The sequence below is a fragment of the Lynx rufus genome, unplaced genomic scaffold (assembly GCF_022079265.1).
Source record: "Lynx rufus isolate CCGP_SWC_20201006 ecotype Redwood Valley unplaced genomic scaffold, mLynRuf1.p SCAF_28, whole genome shotgun sequence".
In the NCBI taxonomy this organism is placed as follows: Eukaryota; Metazoa; Chordata; class Mammalia; order Carnivora; family Felidae; genus Lynx; species Lynx rufus.
In genome coordinates this window covers 10,645,597-10,666,147 of record NW_025814843.1, presented here as the reverse complement: position 1 = coordinate 10,666,147, position 20,551 = coordinate 10,645,597, and the positions used below count along the sequence as shown (strand labels likewise).

Below are 20,551 nucleotides of genomic sequence, written 5' to 3'. Positions count from 1 at the left end.
CATGGCCTGAGCCAAAGTCGGATGCTTAACGGAGTGAGTCCCCCCACACCCCGCCGCCCCCCAGGCGCCCCTGCCCTGGCTCCATTTCAAAGCACCTGTGCACCTTGCCTTTCTCCACGTGGGGGCTAGGAAGCTCTGTCCCCTGCTGGGACCCGGGGACTTTGTCCTGTTTAGCCTCATACTCCCAGCGCCCGGGCCCGTTATCTCCATCTGAGGCTGATTCCTTCGAGGGGTGGGACTCTGGCTGAGAGAGGTGATCTGGGGAGAGGGGAGCATGGGGGACAGGACACCGAGGACGAAGTCTGGGAACCTGGGCGAGAGGCTCTTTGAAAGAGGCTGGAAAGAGGGTGTGCAGCAGGGGAGAGGGAAAGGACGGAGAAGGGCTTCTCGGGGTCTGGCCTGGCCGAGGAGGGGCCCCCAGCCCGCGGTCGCGGGGCTCCAGGAGCCGGGCCCGGGGACCCGGGCAGGGCGTGGGCTGGCCGGGACCCGCGCCAGGCCCCGCCCCCTCGGTCCCAGGCCCCGCCCCACAGGCCCCGCCCCGCCGCCTCGGCCCCGCCCTCCCCGGGATTTAGCGCTGGCGGCCTGGGCGGCTCCGCAGCCGCCGTTTCCGCTTTCTCCAGGTGAGGGTCCGGAGGAGCCGGGACGCCCCGCGCAGGGGCTGGTGGAGCCGCCGTCACTTGGGGTGCGTCCGCGGGTGCCCTGTTCGCCTTCCCTCCTTCCCTCCACCCCCTCTCCTCCCCCCCACCGCGGCCGCGTTTCCCCCGGTCCCCCTTCCCGTGCTTTCTCCCTCTCACCTGGCAGGTGGTCCCGGGTCTCTCAGTGTCGTGGCCTCTCCCCCTCCCCCGCCCCTCCTCGCGCCCAGTTCCTCGTTCAACCCTTCCTCCTGGTCTCCCTCGCGTGGGGGGACGGAGAGGTCCCGGCGTGTGTCAGGGAGAGCGCTGCGCAGGCAGCGGGCGCCCGGAGCACCGGGCCTTAGCGAGCAAAGATTGGTGGAGTTAGGTTGGTGACGCTCAAGGTGGCTTGAGTGACTCAGGGGTGCGGGCCGGGCGCTACCTGGAGCTGAGCTCAGGTGGGTGTGGAAGGGACTGTGCACCTGGCAGCACCTGCCTCTGTAGGCAGCGCCCGAGCTCAGCTGGCCTGCACCTGACCGCCAATCACAGACGCCCAGCGCGATTTCAAGCGTTGCCGCCTCCGGTGTAGGAAAGGCAGTGACCCTGGGCTTCTGTGGGTGGAGGCGGGGGGGGGGGGGGATGCCTGAATGATTCAGGCCCGCGCGCCCAGCGTGCCCTGGCGTCCCCGTGGGTTGTGGCTTTGCGGGGACCTTCACGTCTCGGACACGTGGACGGCCGTATCTCCCAGGCGGTGAGCTGCAGGGTCACAAGTAGGCACAGGAGGGAGGGTATGTGGCAGTATGAGCTGCGTTTCATGGCAGCGTCCCGAAGTGTCTCAGATCCGCGAGGCCACCCACCTGGGTGGCTCAGACACCGTCTGCAGCATGTTGCAGATCTCTGTGCGCGTGGCAGTGTTTTGAGCGTGGGAGGCATTGTACCTGTGTGTGTGTGGTTAGCATATCTGGGCATGTCTGGTAGGTCCCTGGTCCCTGGGCGTCTGGTCTGGGTGCGCTAAGCACACACAGGCTGCGTGCCTTCACAGCTCAGGAGTGAGCAAAGGAACGTCCCTGGGGTCTCCAGGGTGCTCAGCTCTCAGGTGTGAGGAGGGCGGGTTTCTCACTGCTGGGGGGGGAGGGTAGTGGATCTCAGGCATGGGGGGCGCTGTCCCTGGGGCTTGTGGGAGCGGCGGGATTCCTGGCTGCTCCGGGTGTGTCCCTCCCTCTGCCCCCCCCCCCGCCCCCGGGGCGTTTCTGATGGGTGGAGGGTGGAGGCGGCTGGCGAGCGTGTTTCTGGGGTCTCGGTCTCAGGTGCCTTCCTCGGGCTATGTGTCTGGAGGTGACCGCAGCATCCTGAGGGACTCCTTCTCCAGACATGCTCCCTGAGGCCAGCTCGCTGTGGCTGCTGCGCCTGCTCCGGGACATCCAGCTGGCCCAGTTCTACCGACCCATCCTCGAGGAACTTAATGTTACTCGGCCGGAGCATTTCGACTTTGTAAAGCCTGAGGACCTGGACGGCATCGGCATGGGCCGGCCCGGTAAGGGGCCCCTGCGCAGAGGTCCTGCTCTCTTGGTCCCCAGCCTCGTAGTTTCGAACCCCCTCTGCCCACCCCCCGACACACCAGCCCTCTTCTTTGCCTATAAATCCTTCTGCAACCTCCATCCCCACCCCCACCCCCACGTACCACCAAGCCCTCTGATTCTGACCTTCCCCAGCCCAGCGCAGACTGGCCGAAGCCCTGAAGAGACACCGTTCCGGGCTTAAGTCTAAGAACTGGGTCTACAAGGTGTGCATTTCCCGGTGGGGGCCGTGGACTTAAAGGGCCAGCTTAGGCCCGGGAATGGGGTGGGTTGAGTGTCAGGGAGGAGGGCACCCACTTAATTTCCCACCCCTGCTTCAGATCCTTGGGGGCTTTGTACCTGAGCAGAAGGAGACCACCCCCCCTTCAGACAGCCCCCTGTTGTCCCTCCCTGAGCCCGAGGGGGGACTCAAGTGTCTGATCCCGGATGGTGCTGTGTGCAGAGGGGAGCTGCTGGGCTCTGGCTGCTTTGGAGTGGTGCACCGAGGGTTATGGACACTGCCCAGCGGTCAGAGTGTGAGTACCCAGGGAACCCAGTGCATTCTGGGTGCTGGGGCCGGCTGCCCGACTCTTCCGCGTGCCCTCTGTGCTCTGGCCCCCACGTAGCTGTTCCCTAAGCGTCCTTCCCACCCCCCACCCCCGACTCCTCCCAGGTCCCAGTGGCTGTCAAGTCCCTCCGCGTGGGTCCTGAAGGCCCCGTGGGCACCGAGCTGGGGGACTTCCTTCGAGAGGTGTCCATCATGATGAACCTGGAGCACCCACACGTGCTGCGTCTGCACGGCCTCGTCCTGGGCCAGCCTCTGCAGATGGTGAGCAGACCCGGACAGCGGCTCCCAGGGCAGGTGGGCGACAGGGTCCCCTGGGGCCGGACCTCTGCTCACGCGGCGCCGTGCTCCCGCAGGTGATGGAGCTGGCGCCCCTGGGCTCCCTGCACGCGCGCCTGGCCGCCCCGGCCCCCACGCCCCCGCTGCCCGTGGCCCTGCTCTGCCTCTTCCTGCGGCAGCTGGCGGGGGCCATGGCGTACCTGGGGGCCCGGGGGCTGGTGCACCGAGACCTCGCCACGCGCAACCTGCTGCTGGCCTCCCCGCGCACGATCAAGGTGGCCGACTTCGGGCTGGTGCGGCCGCTGCGCGGCGCCCGGGGCCGCTACGTCATGGGCGGACCCCGCCCCATCCCCTATGCCTGGTGAGGGCGCGGAGCCGGGATCCCCGGGCACTAGAGGGCCCTAGAGGGCCGGGGCGGTGTGGACGGCTCCCTCCGGGGGAGGCTGGGACGAGGATTCTGGGAGGGCCCCCGGAAGTCCTCGAGAAGATCACCCGGCTCCTCCGGGAGGGACCCGTGCGGCCCGTTCAGCTGCGTTTCCACAGGTGCGCCCCAGAGAGCCTGCGCCACGGGGCCTTCTCTTCTGCGTCTGACGTGTGGATGTTTGGGGTGACGCTGTGGGAGATGTTCTCCGGGGGCGAGGAGCCCTGGGCCGGCGTCCCGCCGTACCTCATCCTGCAGCGGCTGGAGAAGGACCGAGCCCGGCTGCCTCGGCCTCCCCTCTGCCCCAGGGCTCTCTACGCCCTCGCCTTGCGCTGCTGGGCCCCCCACCCTGCCGACCGGCCCAGCTTTCCCCACCTGGAGGGGCTGCTCCAAGAGGTGGGAGCCCCCACCTCCCCAGATGCACCCGGTCTCTGGTTTCTCCCAGAGCTCCGCGCACAGGAGTGACAGATACTCCTGGGCTGGGGTCAGGGACCGGCTCCGGATAACCCGGATTCAGTGTCTACCTGCAGCGGGGCCCAGAGCCCTGGGGAGACAGCTTAGGGCTGCGGAGACGGATGCCGAGGGCTGGGGGACGGAGCGCGGAACAGAGAGCAGTAGGTTTGACAGGCAGAGGGAAGAAAGGTCTGCATGCGGCTGGGAAATACAGCTAAGGCGGCCCCAGCATCTCAGGTGCCCCGTGGAGGGCTACGTGAGGAATGATACGTGACCAGGGCCAGCCCTGGGAGACACCGTGCTAAGTGCTTCACATGTCTCCTTCTTGCACGTTGGCCCGCTTCATCCTCACAACAACCCCGTAAGGCCATTATTATCTGGAGTTTACAGATGGGGGCACTCAAGGCGGTTAAGGCAGTGACAGTTTAAGTGGAGGAGTTGGGATTTGAAGCAGTCAATTGACCCAAGAGCGCCGTCCCCTAAATCGGCAAACTGCGTTGTTGAAGACTCTGTCTTTACCCTGAAGGCACCTGGGAGCCATGGAGGGATTTTGAGCAGGGGAGTTCCCAGTCACTTTACATGTTCTCTCACTCTGGCTTGGAGCAGGGAGGGATGAGAGGAAGGAGACTGAACAAGGGAAGAGCAGGTGGCTGACAGGGGTCATGAAGCAGAAATGAAAGGATGTCTGCGGTCAGGGTCAAGGCAGCAGGGCTGGGAAGAAAAGGAAAATATTTCCAGAGACACCGGGAGGCAGAGTGGTGCGTGGGAGGACCCTCCCTTGGTTCTCCTAGGCAGAGACAGCCCCCCCTCCCTTTGTTGCTTCCTGACCCCTGGGGTACGTCCGGCTTGGTGTGGAACCCAGATCTGCCACCCCCTACTGGGGGATAGGGACAGTCCCCCCTGGGCCCGGGACAGAGGACATACCTGGTATGGGTTTGATGGGTGGGTGCGTAAACAGGAGTCTCCTTCCTCTCCTGCTCACGTGGTCTTGCCCTTCTGACTCAGGCCACAAGCCCTGCCACCCTTTCTTCCTGTCTCTGCAGGCGTGGCCTCCTGAGGCACATTGTGTGAGGGAGGTCACAGAGCCAGGCGCCCTAAGGATGGAGACTGGTGACCCCATCACCATCATCGAGGGCAGGTGACAGCCTCGGGCCTCCCACACGTCCCCAAGGAGGAGGACTCCCACCCGACCTGCCTGACCCTGGTCCCAATCTGCTGCCCCCCCCCCCCCCCCCCGCCCAGCTCCCTGAACCCTGACCCTCCGCCTCCTCCCTTCCCCGCTGGGCCCCGGGAGCGCCACTCAAGTCGTGGCTCCCACTGGAGCCACCAAGCCCGTAGAGCCCTTTTGTGTTAGGGAGAAAAGAGCCTCCCTTCTTCCAGGCAGCTGCCGCTGCAGGCACACAGCTTGCGCGCTGAATGCGGGCCGGAGCCCAGCCCCCCTCCCCCTCCGTCCCCTCTAACAGTGCCTCTTCCCACAGCCCGGACTCCCCGACCTGGAAGGGCCAGAATGGCCGCACGTTCAAAGTGGGCAGCTTCCCAGCCTCAGCAGTGACACTGGCAGACTCGGGGGGCTCGCCAGCCACCCGTCCGGTCCACAGAGTGTCCCCTGCCCGGGGCGAGCTGCACCAGGGAAGCACGGATGGGTGAGTGGGGGACACAAGCCCAGCAATGCCTCTGGAAGGGAAGCTTGGGGAGGGGGCCTGGGGGGGGGCGGGCAGCTGGAGGGAAGGCTGGACTTGCCTCCCAGCCGGGACTTCCACTCTGGGGCGCAGCCTGCCTGGGAGCCCCCCCCCCGAGTTTCTGGTGTGTGTGGGGGGGGCACACTGATGTGCCAGGTGGGGAGAATGAACCGGATTGCTCTCCAACAGGGACAGAGGGAAGGCCAAGCTTCGGGATTTGCCTCCGGCACGGGGCCAGAGAAGGAACGTGCCCCTGCAGAGGGCGAGAGGTGGGTGTGGTGCCGGGGACCCGGCTTCTCGCACTTCTGCCCCCCCCCTGAGTCCTGACCCTGGTGTCGGCAACGCCGCGGCCCCCCATCTGCCCTCTCTAGCGCTGTGCGTCTCCCCCCGCAGCGCCCGCCCTCTCCGTTCTCTGGGGCCTCAGCTGCCTGGGCTGGGGTGTCTGTTCCGCACACCTGTCTTCCTGTCCCCCTAACCAAGGGCCCCCCCACGAGCACGGCACAGACACAACGGGGAGAAGGCAGGGCCCAGCATCTGGGCCTCCTCTCAGGTTGATTATTTCTCAACTGTGCAGTCATTTCCAAGAGCCTGGAGTCTGTTCTGTCCCTGGGCCCCCGCCCCACAGGGGGTGGTTCCAGCCCCCCCGAACTTCGCCATGCCAGAGCCGTGACCCGCGGACCCCCTGGCCTGCCATCCTGCCCTCCCTTTGCCTCCAGTCCTTCTCAGCCCAGCCAGCCCCCCAGGGAGCGGCCTCCGTGGCCCAGAAGAGAACCCCTCCCCAGCCACCCCCCGGGAAAACCTGGAGCCGGCAAAGCCACCGTTCCCTCCGGAGGCCTCTTGCCCGACCCCGAGTTGCAGAGGAGGATTATGGAGGTGAGAACTCCCTGAGGTGGCCTGGTGTCCCGAGGGGCTACAGGCGGGACCGTGGCCTAAGCCGGACTTTGTGCCCCGTAGGTGGAGCTGAGCGTTCATGGAGTCACCCACCAGGAGTGCCAGGCGGCGCTAAGGGCCACTGGGGGAGACGTGGTTTCCGCCATCCGGAATCTCAAGGTAAAGCCAGACCCTTCTCTCGGGTTCCCACCCCTCCCGCCCCTGCCCCGTGGCAGCCACTGCCCTCCCTCCTGCCTCCGCAGGTGGACCAGCTCTTCCATCTGAGCAGCCGGTCCAGGGCCGACTGCCGACGCATCCTGGAGCATTACCAGTGGGACCTCTCGGCCGCCAGCCGCTACGTCCTGGCCCGGCCCTGAGGTCTGCTCCCTTGGCTGTGGATACTAGCCTGGGTCAAGGGCCTGGCCACGTGGGACCAAGCAGAACCCGGGCAGGTCCCATCAGGGCAGAATTGCCCACCTGGGGAGATCGTTGGCAGGTACGGGAGGAGCCCGGGGTCGCGCGCTGCTGAATGTCTCCTCCCGCCCTGCCCCTTGGCCTCTGAGGGCTCACGCTCCCTCGGCTGGTTCATAGAAGGATCTCCTCCGCTCTGCCTCCCACATTGCCAACCACGAGGAGAACTCGGAGGGACACAGCTGCCACACGTCGCACCCACAGGAAGCTTCCACTTGCTGCGGAGAGCGATCCAATGGCCATCCTGGGCCTCGGGGACAGCCACCCCGAACTGCCGTCGGCTGCCACACGGGTCTCTGTGGGAGCAGTCATCTCGGACGACGGAAGCGATCCCGCTGACTTGGGCTACGTGGCCCAGACTGCCTTGGCTTGGTCCGGGGCCATAATGGACGATGAAGTCGCCCTCTTGAACTCAGAGACGCTGGATCTTGGCAGCACGGATTATGAAACGGGCCAGCCCCCACCCAGCCCGGCCGTCCTACTTCCCATCGTGTCTTCCCACACCAACCCCCTTCTCCTCTCTCCCATCACATACATCTTCCGAAATCCGAAAAGTTACAAAGTTTATATGAATATAACATACAAAGATACAGCCTCCTTCCTAAGGCAGAGGGCAGGATGGGGTGCTTAAGGCTCCGGAGGAAGCTGCACGAAGCACCAGCTGTGGGGGAGGCGGGGATCCCCTCGGAGCGCCACGGTCTGAGGTTGAACCGATTGGCCAAGCTGATGCGGGGCGAGAGCGGTCACGCCAGCCGTCTTTGGTGCTGCAAACCCTTGCCCACCCCAGCTCCTGCCAGAAAGCCCGAGGGCCCTGGATTCCCAAGGCCGGATCTGGAGCACAGGCCCCGGAAGGGGGCCGGGGGAAGGGAGGGTAAAGCTGATACGCCTGTGTGCCAAGGGATCGGAGAGACAGCGGTGCGAGGGAGAAGGGTTCTCATACGTACCCTTCCCCAGGGGCCAAGGCGAAGGAGGCCAGGGGATCGGGGCAGGGGTAGGGCGCCGCGGGCCCTAGACTCTCGGGCATCCCTGTCTGTCCCCTGCGGCAAACGTCGCGGAAAGCGGCCGCCTCTGACAGGTGGCCGTCCTGGATTCTGGTTGAGGTGATGGTCTCCTCGCCCTGAGGTGGCCTCTAACTGGTGACGGCAGAGGGCCCAGCGCCTCCTCGCTTCTCGAAGAACATGTAGTCCTGACGGGAGGGCACGGTCAACGGGGCTGGCGGGGGCTGGCCTAGCTCAGCTCTCACAACCCGGGTCCGGAACCTGCACCCGCCCCCCGCCCCCCGCCCCCACAGAGCGTGTCTCTAATCTAGCAGGAGGCCAAGATGTGCACAGAGCCTTGATGGACAGCGGGGTGGTGGGAGGGGAGGCGGGGCAGCCAACTCACAATGAGGAACGTGGCTCCCAGCAGCACCGCCTTGACCCTCACGTCCAGATCCAGCGGGAACTGCAGGCCGAAGTCATCTGCATCGGTGAGGGCTTCTTGGAGCAGCCCCCCCCACTGCTTGCTGATCCGGCCCACGCTGCGTGATTCATCCGGGGTCTTCACCTGTCGGGAAGGCAGGAGCCAACTGGGGGGGGGACGTGGCCGACCTCCCCTGCCGCCAGGCCCCCCCCCCCCCGACCGTCGCCGCGTATGAGCGGCGCCGGCTCTGTCCTTAGCGAGTCCTTCCGGCGGGTTTCCCGGTGGCATCCGGGGAAACCAAGTCACCCTCGGTCACACTGCGTGTGTATAGTGCAGTGTGGCTCCTGAAAGGCCATACGCGAAAACCGAACATAAGTAGCGGCAGGAACGGAAGCACCGAGCACTCATCTCCGTGTAGAGCTGCTTCCCAGGTTTGTTTTGGTCACCCAAGTACCTGCCGCCCGTAGCTGGTGAAGTCAGCGCCCTGAACAGAGTGGCCTGGTCCAAGAGGGCTAGGGGGCTGCGCTCGACCAGCCAGCCAGGCGCCTAGAAGGCTGTGCCTGCCCAAAGAGGTGCCTTTACCCCGCAAAGTAGCAAGGGCCCTGTCCGAGCTTCATCCAGAGGGGATCCAAGCCCGTCTGGTGGGGGAGGGGCAGCAGTAAGTGGCCTCTAAGGACCAGGATTTCCACTGGCCTCTCCGGGCCCAAGAACAACAGGCCCTGGTGACGGAGGAGGTAATTCACTGTGATTTCCTGATCGTTTCCTAGGCTTATTTTCAGGGGCTAGAACTGAAGTGATTGCCTTCTGTGCCCTCCCGGTCGGGCTGCTCATAACTACGTAAAAGGGAGCCTGGGTCTCCCAGGGCCCCACGGGCTGCACGTTCCCATGCAGAGGTCACCCAGTCATCTTTCTATCACTGAGCCTCCACCCAGCTCCCAAGGTGACTCGATGTGTAAAAGTAGGCTTGGGTAGGACACCTCATCGGAAGCCTTGGAAAGTCTACGGGCTTCTCCCTGTGATTTCTCCCTTATCTGCCCTGGTGATTATCCCTTAAAGAACCACAGTGTCGGGGAGGTGCCTCTGTCTTCTGGAAACGAAAGCGCTTCCCAGGCCTCACCCCTGGCACTGTCACCACTTGGGTTCTGATGACGAGGACGTAGATCACCCGTGGGGGGGGGGGGGGCAAGCTGCAGGATGCTGACAAGTTACACTGGTGCTGGCTCTAGGGCCCGGGCTCACACGCTCGTGCATAGCAGCCAGCCCGCAGCAGACCCAGTGGTCATCCTGTGCCCCAAACCAAGCCTGGCCTTAGCTTGTTTCCCCCTCAACACGGGGCGGCAGGTGACCATCAGCATTGGTCCTTCAGAGGAAAGCCTCCCTGCCAAGCTCTCAGAAGGCCACCGGGCCACCCCCTTCTGAATGGAGAACACTGGAGATGTGCTAGGAGCCTCCGTGGATTTGGATCAGTGAGCTCAGGGTCTTGCCCTTAGTGTTGGCCATCGCGCCTCGCAGAAGCTGCCATCTTGGTTTGTGAAGTTCCCAGGAATCTCCCCTTCTTCCTGGTACCTCAAAGTTGGTGTCTGTGCCACAGCCACAGGTCCAGCAGGGCCCCACCACGCGCAGGAGGGTCCGGCGATCGGCATCCTGGATGGACAACTTGGGGATGAAGGGATGCCAGGTCTGTAGCACGTGGCCAATGGTGGTGCCGGGAGGGGCCTGTACTTCCATCTGGAGCCAGGGGCAGGCAGGGTCACTGCCGAGCCAGGGCACCCTGGCCCGAGCTCTCAGCTTCCGGGTCTACCACCCGCCCCGCTCCCCCCTAGATCTCCCATCCCGCCTGCCACCCCCGCCCGAGCTAAGCTTCATCCCAGGCCTCATCACGAGCGGACCGCGTTCCATCCTTGGTCCTCCCCATTCCGGCCTGCCCCTCCCCCCACCCAACCCCGTCCGTGGCCCCAGCCCTCCCAGCCCACCTCCTGGAGGCCACATGGGCAGCAGCTGCAGCCACAGTGCAGGGGGCGGAGCAGACGCAGCACCTCTCGATCACTGGGGTCCACCACGCGGACACGCAGGGGCCGGCGGGCGCCACAGCACAGGCGCGCGCAGCAGTGGCTCTCTTCGGCCGCCTGCCCCAGGGGCTGTCCGGCCCCCGAGCGCAGTTCATACCGGTTACATGTCTCCCAGCCCAGGAGCGCTGCCAAGGGGGACACGCTGAGGCTCAGGCCCCGCCACCTGCCCAAGAGCCCCCTGTCTCTGCCCTCGTCACGAGGCCCAACCTACTCCTTCCACTCACTTTCCACTCGCTCGGCCTTCTGGTGAATCAAGATCTGATCAATCTGGAAAGGCAGGAAGGTCCGCGCCCGATGTCAGCTGGCTGGTCTGGACGCCAGGGTCCCCTGCTCGTCACTCTCCCCGCCCCCCACCCCCACCCCCCACCCCGCGCCCTCCCACTCACCTGCACCAGGAATTCGAGGCCGGAAGGCACCCCGGGCAGTGGCAAGAACGGGGCAGCAGGCCCTGGGGCCCCGGGGCCGGGCGAAGGGAAAAGAGAGAAGCCGGGCGCAGGGGCAGGCATGTGGGGGGGCACTGGTGCCTGCCCGGGCCCGGGGTGCAGCGCCGGCTCCGGGTACCCAGCCGTCACAGGGTAGGGAGGAGGGGGTGAAGGGGCGTGGCCCTTGGGGGGCAAGTAGCCTGTTGGTGGGGGGACAGGGGTAGATTAGACGGGGACCCGCGGCCACATCCCCTCTCCCCTCGGGCCGCGAGGCTGCAGGGCGATGAGATGGGAAGAGACTGAGGACGACGGGGCGGGGGAGCAGGGCGGCGGCTCCCCGGGAGGAAGGGAGGGGCCCCACACGGCCAGTCGGAGCACATTCCCGCAGGGTGTGCTCGACGCCCAGCTCCCGAGTCCGTGGGGGGATAACGGAGACCCTCAGCCTCGCGCCCACTTACCTGCCATGGGAAAGGGGCGAGAGTTCGCCGGTGTCAGTGTCCGGGAGGCTTAGTTTTGGAGGTGGTGGCAAGTTCGGACACAGCCAGACAGACACAGAGACAGACACAAAGACGGACAGGCAAACGCGGAGAGGCGGCCGCGCGCGGCGCGGGCCCAGGGTCTCTTGGGCGGCGCCTCTGACTCAGGGAGAAACCGAAAGTGTCAGCGGGCAGGGCGGGTACCTGGGACCCTGGATTCCCTCGGGGGCCCCAGAACCGCCCCCTCCCTTTGTTCTCCCATTCTCCGCGGAGGCGGCTGCTGGCAGACGGCCGGAAGGATGGACCCGCGGTCCGAGCGACGGCCCGGCCTCGAGGGAGGCCTCCCGGCCCCCCTGCGCCCCAGTCCCCCCCGCTCACCTGAAGCCCCTAGAAGAGCTGGCGTGCCCAGCGCTCGGCGGCTCGCAGGAGCTCGGGGAGGCGGGCCCGGGCCCCGACCCCGCCCCTCGACCCGTCCAGGCCCCGCCCCTCCCGGCCCGGGCGGCGCGCGTGCGCACAAAGGAAGCCGGCTCTCCTGCGGGGCCGCGAGCCGTGCGCCGGAGAGGTCGCTGGCGTGGCCGGCGTCCCCGCCCGCTCCGCCCCGCCGCTCGACACCAGAGGAGGCCCGCCTGGGGAGGGCCGCCGGCCCAGACCTAGCCCGGCGACCCCCGCCGGGTCTGCGGGCGCAGAGCGCTCGGTGTCCCCGGGTGGGAAGCCAGGGCGGCTGGCGCGGCGCTGGACCCCAGGCTCCTCCTCCCGAGGGCGGTTCGGGCCTCGCTGACGCAGCGGAACACCCTCCACACTCCTTCTTTGGCTTCTAGGACTGGCCCCCCGGCTCCCTTCCCACCTCCCCGGGGGGCTGCCTCCGCGGCTGCTCGCCGTGACGCTGCGGTCATCCACACAGACACCTTGCTACGACAGTACGTCTTCCAGGAGCCCCTGGCCACGTGGGTGACAGGCCGCCAAACGGCGGCAACAGTGAGCGTGCGCGCAGTGAGGTCCGGGGGTGGCCAGAGGACGCGGCGCGGTTAGCAGGAAAGCCTCCCCCCGTCCCCACTGCCAGAGGAGTCGCTTCTTCTGGGTCCTGAGCAGAGAGGCCCGCAGGTGTAACGAGGTGCTGAGCCTGGGGCCCTATAGGCAGAGCGACGAGAGAAGAGTTGAGAGAGGGAGGCCACCCGCCTACCTGCGCGGAAGGCCTGGTGGCAGCTGGGACTTGGCCCCAGAAGCAGCGGGGGTCCACCGAAAGATGTTAAGACCCGAAGAGAAGGTCGAATTTGGGTTTTAGAAAGACACAGCTAAACCACAAGGTGGAGAACCACGGAGGCGCCCGGGCTGGGTGGTGGACGGCGGCCGGAGGAGCGGGTGCTGTGCTAGGTGCACAGAGGAGTGGTAGATCGGGGAGATGCTTCCACAGCAAACCTAGAGCTCGTTTGAGGGGTGACATGTGCAGGTGAGGCGTTCCGGATGACCCCAGGTCCCTGTCTGGTGACCACGCAGGTGGAGGGGTCACCCACCAAGATGAACATACAGGGAGGGGCGGCGGCTGGGTGGCTCAGTCGGCTGAGTGTCTGTCTTTGGCTCAGGTCACCATCTCCCGGTTTGTGAGTTCAAGCCCCGAATTGGGGTGTCTGCTGTTAGAGACCACTTCCGATCCTCTGTCGCCCTCTCGATGTCCCTCCCCTGCTTGTGTGCGCGCGCTCTCTCCCTCAAAAATAAATCAATATTTAAAAAAAAAAAAAAAGATGAACATAGAAGCAGGTTTTCAGAGATGGGTCCAAGTTCTTCTGGGCTGGTCAGCTGCTCCCACAGCTTCAGTCATCATCAGTTTCGGACCCAAGTGCCTGACCTCTCCCCCCGGGGGTGCTTAAGTACCCCAGATTCTACGTGGCCCAAACCATGCACCGGCATCCACCAAAACATCAACATACAGAAACTCGGTTCCTCAACAAAGATTTAGTGAGCGCCTACTATATGTCAGACAGCTTTTGAGAGGAATATACAGCAGCTTTTTTAAAAAATTAACCAAAATTGCTGATCTCCTGGGGCTTACGTTCTAGTAGAGAAGAGACAGATAAGGTAAAATATACTAGAAGTCAGAGGGTAACAAATATTATGGAGAAAAATTGAGCAAGATGAGGAGGACAGAGAGTGGTGGGCAAGGGTTGCAATTTTGCAGAGGGTGAACTTGGAAGGTGTCACCCAGAAGGTGGTAGGTGAGCCAAGACCTGACTGTAGGAGGTCAAGGACGGAACCAGGCTGGCCTCTGGCATAAAAAAAAAAAAAAAAAAAGTTTCAGACAGCGCGAACAAGAAAGGCAAAGTGTGCCTTAGTCACTCAGTGAACAAAAGTGACACCAGTGTGGCTGGGATGGAACGAACCAGGCAGAAGGAATGGAGATCCCAGGAGCCCAGATCACATACAGCCTTGCAGACCACTGGATTATACTGAGCGAGACAGGAAGTGTTGCAAGGTTCAGATAGAGACGTGAGCCTTACACACGCAGTGGTCCTCCGCTCTGGCCACAAGATAGAATCATCTGGGTGCTTCACAAAATACCTCTGCACAGGCCCCATGTCGTATCAACAATTTAATTAGAGTATTTGGGGTAAGGTGCAGATATCAGAACTTTCTGGGAATTTCTCCAAAGACTTTAATGTGCAGCTAAGGCTGAATAGCACTGTTACAGGGTCTCTCTCTCTCTCTCTCAGGCTGCTTTGTCTAGAGCAGGCTATAGTTAGGCAAGGGCAGAAAGACATTCTTGCAAAAAGCGAGGGGGGATGTGATGGTGACTTGGACCGGGGGCCGGAGCGGTAACAATGGAGGTGGTGGGAAATGGTCAGATTCTGGTTATGCATTCAGCGAATGACGTGTTGACTTGATAATGGCTTGGATACAGGATGTGAGGAAAAGGGCAAAGTTGACTCAGGCTTGGCCCAGGAGGCCATTCCCAGTGGGCCCTGCTCTTCCTGTTTGGTCATTTCCTGTCTGCCCACTCCATCCTGAGCTCCAGGCACTTCTGTCTCTCTCGTCTTGTCACCAGTATGGTGTGTCCCTTTTCTTCTGGCGAACGAGTCACGCTGAAAGCTGGCAGATGGACAGAAGTCTGTACCAGGCTCCAAAAACCAAAGGAGCCCACCTGGGCTGTACCAAACTATCTCTTGAAAGGATCGGTCTTCGCTGCGGAAGATTGGAGTCTCTTGGTGCTCACGGGAAGGAAAGAGCTTAGCTCTGGGAATTGGGCAGAGGAGAGTTTGAACCCCAGGCCACGCTGGTCCCAACTACGATACAGAACAAGCTACTTCACCTCCGTGAGCTTTAGTTCCCACGCAGGACTACCGAGAAGATTGGACACAGTGCGCAGTAATAATAGGGACCGATTATCAAGCAGGCCTTACTTATCCTGGTTCCTCAAGAGCCCCGCTCACGGGCAGGGTCAAAGCTAAGGGATCACATTACACGGAGGGTGGCCATTCCAGATGTTGGCGCCTCCCCCACCTGGAGGTTTCCTCTGAGGCCGTATTTCAATCACTAAAATGAAATATTGTGATCTTCTACTAATATACCTCAAATCATGCCTCCTCCCTGGATATAAATGCTTCAGTGGCTCCCCATTGCCCTCAGAAGAGAGTCCAACATCTCAGCCCAAGGCCCTCCATCATTTGCCCCTGCTGCCATCTTTCCCTAGGACCCTCTCAAGGTCTTTCAAGCCAGCCACCAGGAATTTTTTGACGTCTCAAATGCCCCGGGCTCTCTTTGGCTTCAGGGCTGCCCGGATAGCTCTTGCCTCGGGTCTGGAACACACCCCTTCCCCTTCTGCATCACCGAACTCCTTCAAGGTCCCCACTGAACATTCTGGCACCCAGCAGCTGCTCCAAGGCTCTGGAGCTCAGTAGGGACTAGTTGGAGGGGAGACAGAAATTCTAGTATCCCTCTCATTTACAGAAATGGTCCATTTTTTTTTTGTTTGTTTATTTCTGAGACAGAGCATGAGTTGGGGAGGGGCAGAGAGAGGGAGACACAGAGTCCGAAGCAGGCTCCGGGCTCTGAGCTGTCAGCACAGAGCCCGACGCGGGTCTCAAACTCACAGACTGCAAGATCACGACCTGAGCCAAAGCTGGACGCTCAACTGACTGAGCCACGCAGGCGCCCCTGGTCCGTGCTTTTTTGAATGCAACTTTCTGAAAGGTTAAGCATGCACCTCTGATATATCACACAGATATGAACTTTATGAGATGTACACAAAAATGGAAAGTAAAAAGACGGAAGTTAAAATTTGTGTACATAGGGGCGCCTGGGTGGCTCAGTTGGTTGAGCATCTGACCTCGGCTCAGGTCACGGTCTCATAGTTTGTGGGTTCGAGCCCCACGTCGGGCTCTGTGCTGACAGCTGGGAGCCTGGAACCTGCTTCGGATACTGTGTCTCCCTCTCTCTGCCCTTCCCCTCTCTCAAAAATAAATAAACATTAAAAAAAAAAATTGTGTACTGGGGCGCCTGGGTGGCTCAGTCGGTTGAGCGTCTGACTTCACTCAGGTCATGATCTCACAGTTCATGGGTTCGAGCCCCCACATCAGGCTCTGTGCTGACAGCTCGGAGCCTGCTTCAGATTCTGTCTCCCTCTCTCTGCCCCTCCCCTGCTCACACACTCTCTCTCTCTCTCTCTCTCTCAAAAATACACATTAAAATTTTTTAAAAAAATTTGTGTACTTAGGAGCTCTAACTTTTCCATTAAAATTTGAAAACCATTGGTTTAAAGTGGATAGAGAAGCCAGCCAGGCAGTCACAGCCAGAGGGAAAACCAGGAGGGGTGTCCTAGAAACAACAGGATGTATTTTAAGGACAGTGTGGCCAACTGTGTCAAATGCTGCAGAGGCTAAAGACAAGATTAAGTCAACCATCGAGGGCACCAGCCTGGCTCAGTCGGTACAGTGTGGGACGCTTGATCTCAGGGTTGTGAGTTCAAGCCCCACATTGAGCATGGAACCTACTTAAAAAAAAAAAAAAAAAAAAAAGGGAGGTGCCTGGATGGCTCAGTTGATTGGGGTCCGATTCTTGATTTCAGCTCAGGTCTTGATCTTGGGGTCCTGCAATCAAGCCCCCTGTTGGGTTTCATGCCCAGGGTGGAGCCTAATTTTAAAAAAGAAAGAAAGAAAAAAAAAAGAAAAAGAAAGAAAATCGTCCGTTGGATCAGGCAACCAAGACCTCTAAGCGATCCATGGATCCTTCCGAGGGCATTTGTGGGGAAGAGAGGGGATGGGAGACCGGCCAGAAGAGGGGTGCTGAGTAAACCTGAGTCCAGATCTTTCCCAAGCCCCCACACTTCCCCGAGCTCCCCAACAACCTACTTGGATGTGTCCCAGGCATTTCAGAAGCAACCTGCCCCAAACTGACTGCCTCCCCCTCATCTTCCCCCTCCTTCCGTTCTTCTCATCTGAGTAACAGCACCTCCAACCACTAGGTGTGTAAACCGGAAACCTCCCGCTCGTTTCACCCTTACATCCAACCCATTAGCAGTTCCTGTCGGTACGACCCTCAAAATATATCCTGGATCGGACCCTTTCCACCACCTCTTCCACCCTAAGCCAAGCCACCACCATCATCTCATCCCTGGCCTTCCTGACTGGCCTGTGGCCACCCTGGCTTCCTCCAGATCTTTTAAGCATACAAATCACGGGTGCCTGGGTTAAGTGGGTTGAGCATCCAACTCTTGGTTTTGGCTCAGATCATGATCTCATGCTTTCATGAGTTCGAGCCCCAAGTCAGGATTCTCTCTCTCTCTCTCTCTGCCCCTCCTCCTGTCTCTCTCTAGATAAATCCATAAAAATTACATGTATAAAAGAGCCTCGCCTTCTCTTACTTGAAACCTTTCAACAACTCACTGTTGCTCTACAGACAGATTTCAAGCGCTTTGCTACTCCCTGCAAGGCCTGCACGGAGTACCTGGGGGCCCTCATCACTACCCATCAGCCACATGGTTTTTGCTCTTTCTCCAACCACCCTCCCCCCTGCCTGATTTTCTCCTGCCTCAATGATTTTGGACTGCTCCTTTCTAGCCCGTTTCGCCAGCTTGCCTTTCCACCTAGGACATGCTTCCCCTCCAACTCTGTACCTGGTTAGCTCCAGCTTCAACGGGACCTCCTCTGTGAGGCCCTCCCATCGGAGGGGGGACACACCCTCCACGACCCCACTGTCCCGCTGCCTCCCTGCTCTTTTCCTGCGCGTTCAGAGCACAACTCACAACCACCCATTTGTATGCTGAGCTGTTAAAGCCCGTTTTTACTACTTTGAAACTCGGCCCACACAGATCGTGGAGCCCCACTCTGCCCCTTCCCCACCTCTGTCTCTGTTCATGGTCTCCTCCACAACAGAGTCTTCTTTTTAAGTTTATTTATTTTAAAAAATTTTTGTTAATGTTTATTTTTGAGAGAGAGAGTGCACGAGCGCGAGCAGGGGAATGGCAGAGGGAGAGGAAGTCACAGAATCAGAAGCAGGCTATTGGCTCTGAGCTGTCAGCACAGAGCCTGACGTGGGGCTCAAACTCACAGACTGCGAGTTCATGACCTGAGCGGAAATAGGGCACTTCACCGACTGAGCCACCCAGGCGCCCCTAAGTTTATTTATTTTGGGAGGGGAGGGACAGAGAGAGAGAGGAAGACACAGAATGGGAAGCTGGCTCCTGGCTCTGAGCTGTCAGCACAGAGCCTGATGTGGGGCTCGAACTCACGGACCACGAGATCATGCCCTGAGCTGAGACAGGACGCTTAACCAACCGAGCCACCCAGGTTCCCCTAAGTTTGTTTTTGAGCGAGAGGAAGAGAGAGTGCAGAGAGTGCAAGAGGGGGACAGAATCCCAACCCTGCTCAGTGCTGTCAGTGCAGAGCCCGACGCAGGGCTCGAACCCATGAACCGTGAGATCATGACCTGATCTGAGATCAAGAGTTGGGCGCTTAATGGACTGAGCCACCCAGGCGGCCCCACAACAGAGCTCTTTTAAGGATCATCTCAAGCACTGAAGCCTTTTATGCGCCCCCATACATGATGATCTGTCCCTGCATCGAACCCCAAAAAGTTTTGTAACTAATGGCACTACTCCTGAGCTGCCTTGCCTCAACTCTGACTTCTAGAGTGAATGTTCAATAAATGTGTGGCCTGGCAGGCCTGAAAACTTTACCCTACAGTAACCTTCAGTTCTAGTGGGCAGCAGAACCGCACGGTGACTTGGGCCCAAAGAGTGCTTCGGAAAGATTCTGCAGTATTTCCAACATTCTTTAGGACTCTGACGCCCACCGGTTTCAGAACCTCCTAACAAGCTAACCTCGAATGAACAGAATCCCCAGACCCAAGATTCAGTCTCAGGAAAGGGAAGGAGTCCAGAGGTGGACAATGCTTACCCTTCTTTCTCCAAGAGGTTACACGAACAAAGACTCGAGTTCTTTATTTGCCTTTCCCTTTTAATCCCCTCCCTGCTCCAACTCTTAAAGAAGTACCCAGCAATCAATTACAAAGAAGTTCAAAGGGCCAAGGCAAGCCAGCCCAAGATTAACAGGCTCCCTCCCACGGGGGCCAAAGTCTGGATGCTGGGGTCTCCACTCAGAGCCTGGTAGTAAAAGCTGGTGCAGAATAAGGTGGTTCCAGAGGCTAGCAGTAACCCGGCCTGAAGGAGATACAAGAATACAGGCCAGTAAGAACAGGGCCGACGGAGGGAGCTGGTGGGGCATGGTCAGGGTTGGGCATGGGGGTAGGATTACCCAGAGGGGCTTTCTGCAATGGGGCACCCCTAACAGAGCCAGGCTGTGGAAGAAGTGGTGTTTGTTGGCCTTGTCGAAGAGCTGTAAGAAAAAGAGAAATGGAAGGCGGGGTGGGGGAAGACACTTCCTAAGCAACGCTGGTGCCTGCCTCCCGTGGGGGCACATCGGAAAAAGTTCGTCCCCCCGCTAAAGTCCCGGCTCGCCTGTCCCACCAGCACCCACGGCACACGCTCGCCGCCCTCGGTGCTCCGCCCCTCCCCTACTTCCCTCAGCGAGCCCAGACTTGGGGCGCTCCTAGACCCGGAAGCTGGGCAGCCCCAAGTCCCTTCACCTCCTTCCCGTAGGCATCCGGGAACTGGGCGCCTGTGGAAGGAGAGGCAAAGGTTACCAGTCCGAGCACCTGCCTCCACCGCCCCGACTCCCGGGTGGAGGGAGGGCCCAGGTGGATGCCCCCAGAAGGCGTCTCATTGGTGCAAACGCACATGGGCGCTTCTGGGGACCAAACTGGACCAGGCAGAGGGCTGTCCGGTGGAGGGGAAAGCCGGCACTTCCCATAGACCCCGCCCCTGCACTAGACCCCGAAGGTCGACCCCAGCCCCCTGACCGTGCGCCCCGTAGGAGGCCAAGCCTAAGGCCCCGGCTCCGGACAAGGCGCCCAAGCGGCGGAAAGCAGCCCCCGGCCCGGCCATGGCAGTGGATGGTCACGCGCCGGAGGAACACCGCCCAGGCCACCCAAGAGGCCAGCCAATCCCAATCTCCCATGCAAATAATGTCCAAAAGTGCCCAATCCGGGACGTGTTCATTCCGGCGTCCAGGTCCTCACCCGGGTACTTGCGCCTTTGTAAAAGCTCTGCTGAGTGGCGAAGCCGCGTGGCGGGCGGAGAAACAAGAACCAATCAGGGTCGGAGGAGCGGAGCAGTGAGGGGCGGGGCGCGGAGGCGGGACTAGAGGATTTGCGTCACGGATTGGCCCACTTTCAAAGTTGATCGCTCCTTCCGATACCTACCCCCTCCCACCTCCGGCCAATTTCCAAAGATCCCGGTCCCCACGCGGAGTTCCGCCCCTTTCCCCACTGGCTCCTCCTTTTCAGCTTTAAACCAGGCCTACTCTCACAAGGAGGCGGCCGCTCGGGTAACCAAGCCCCACCCACCGCCGTCAAAACCCCGCCCACTGTCGAGATGGCCCCTCCCACGGACCCAAGGCCCCGCCTTCTTCGTGTGATGCCCCGCCCCCTTGAGTTCACCCTCCCCCTCCCCCCCCCCACCCGCCCCCAACCCACCAACCGCGGGAGCCCGGAGGGTGGGAGACCCGGTGGGGGCGATGTCTCCACCCTGCCCCGGCCCGCTTCGTTCATCCGTCGGTCTGTCCGCTCCCGCCCCCTTCTCCCGTCTCCAATCCCCCCACACTCTGGAGGGCGGGCGGGCAGGCGGGTACGAGCGAGGGGTGTGCGCCGCTCTCTCCGCAGGGGGCGGGGGAGGCGGCCGCGCGGTGACGCGCGGGGCTGCTGCGGCTGCTCCGCCGGCGGACCATCACTCT

The 20,551-nt window shown here is 61.5% G+C and overlaps 3 protein-coding genes across 6 annotated transcripts; 1 reads left to right on the top strand and 2 right to left on the bottom strand.

The window, feature by feature from the left end:
- Positions 1 to 591: 591 nt before the first annotated feature.
- On the top strand, positions 592 to 7,358 carry TNK1 (tyrosine kinase non receptor 1). Of its 2 annotated transcripts, XR_006964135.1 has the most exons (14): positions 592 to 682; positions 1,919 to 2,145; positions 2,324 to 2,394; positions 2,509 to 2,703; positions 2,841 to 2,996; positions 3,089 to 3,372; positions 3,555 to 3,828; positions 4,929 to 5,023; positions 5,364 to 5,528; positions 5,754 to 5,833; positions 6,139 to 6,437; positions 6,519 to 6,614; positions 6,698 to 6,930; positions 7,026 to 7,358. XR_006964135.1 is itself a non-coding variant. In XM_047089906.1 (13 exons), the coding sequence occupies exons 2-13, from the start codon at positions 1,983 to 1,985 to the stop codon at positions 6,809 to 6,811; spliced, it is 1,992 nt and encodes a 663-aa protein (XP_046945862.1). In that variant the 5' UTR covers positions 592 to 682; positions 1,919 to 1,982; the 3' UTR covers positions 6,812 to 7,358. The 2 variants fall into 2 exon arrangements, 1 of the variants encoding a protein (XP_046945862.1); XM_047089906.1 differs by having other exon boundaries at positions 6,698 to 7,358.
- A 93-nt stretch (positions 7,359 to 7,451) lies between these two features.
- On the bottom strand, positions 7,452 to 11,729 carry PLSCR3 (phospholipid scramblase 3). Of its 3 annotated transcripts, none has more exons than XM_047089908.1 (8): positions 11,652 to 11,729; positions 11,256 to 11,432; positions 10,762 to 10,997; positions 10,600 to 10,642; positions 10,280 to 10,500; positions 9,873 to 10,034; positions 8,289 to 8,450; positions 7,452 to 8,091 (listed from the first exon to the last, which is right to left on the bottom strand). In XM_047089908.1, the coding sequence occupies exons 2-8, from the start codon at positions 11,260 to 11,262 to the stop codon at positions 8,035 to 8,037; spliced, it is 888 nt and encodes a 295-aa protein (XP_046945864.1). In that variant the 5' UTR covers positions 11,263 to 11,432; positions 11,652 to 11,729; the 3' UTR covers positions 7,452 to 8,034. The 3 variants fall into 3 exon arrangements, with proteins under 3 accessions (XP_046945864.1, XP_046945865.1, XP_046945863.1); XM_047089909.1 differs by having other exon boundaries at positions 11,256 to 11,436; positions 11,652 to 11,679; XM_047089907.1 differs by lacking the exon at positions 11,652 to 11,729 and having other exon boundaries at positions 11,256 to 11,645.
- A 6,958-nt stretch (positions 11,730 to 18,687) lies between these two features.
- On the bottom strand, positions 18,688 to 19,727 carry TMEM256 (transmembrane protein 256). The gene is made up of 4 exons (XM_047089860.1): positions 19,620 to 19,727; positions 19,347 to 19,378; positions 19,016 to 19,096; positions 18,688 to 18,921 (listed from the first exon to the last, which is right to left on the bottom strand). The coding sequence occupies exons 1-4, from the start codon at positions 19,702 to 19,704 to the stop codon at positions 18,778 to 18,780; spliced, it is 342 nt and encodes a 113-aa protein (XP_046945816.1). The 5' UTR covers positions 19,705 to 19,727; the 3' UTR covers positions 18,688 to 18,777.
- Between the last annotated feature and the right edge of the window lie 824 nt (positions 19,728 to 20,551).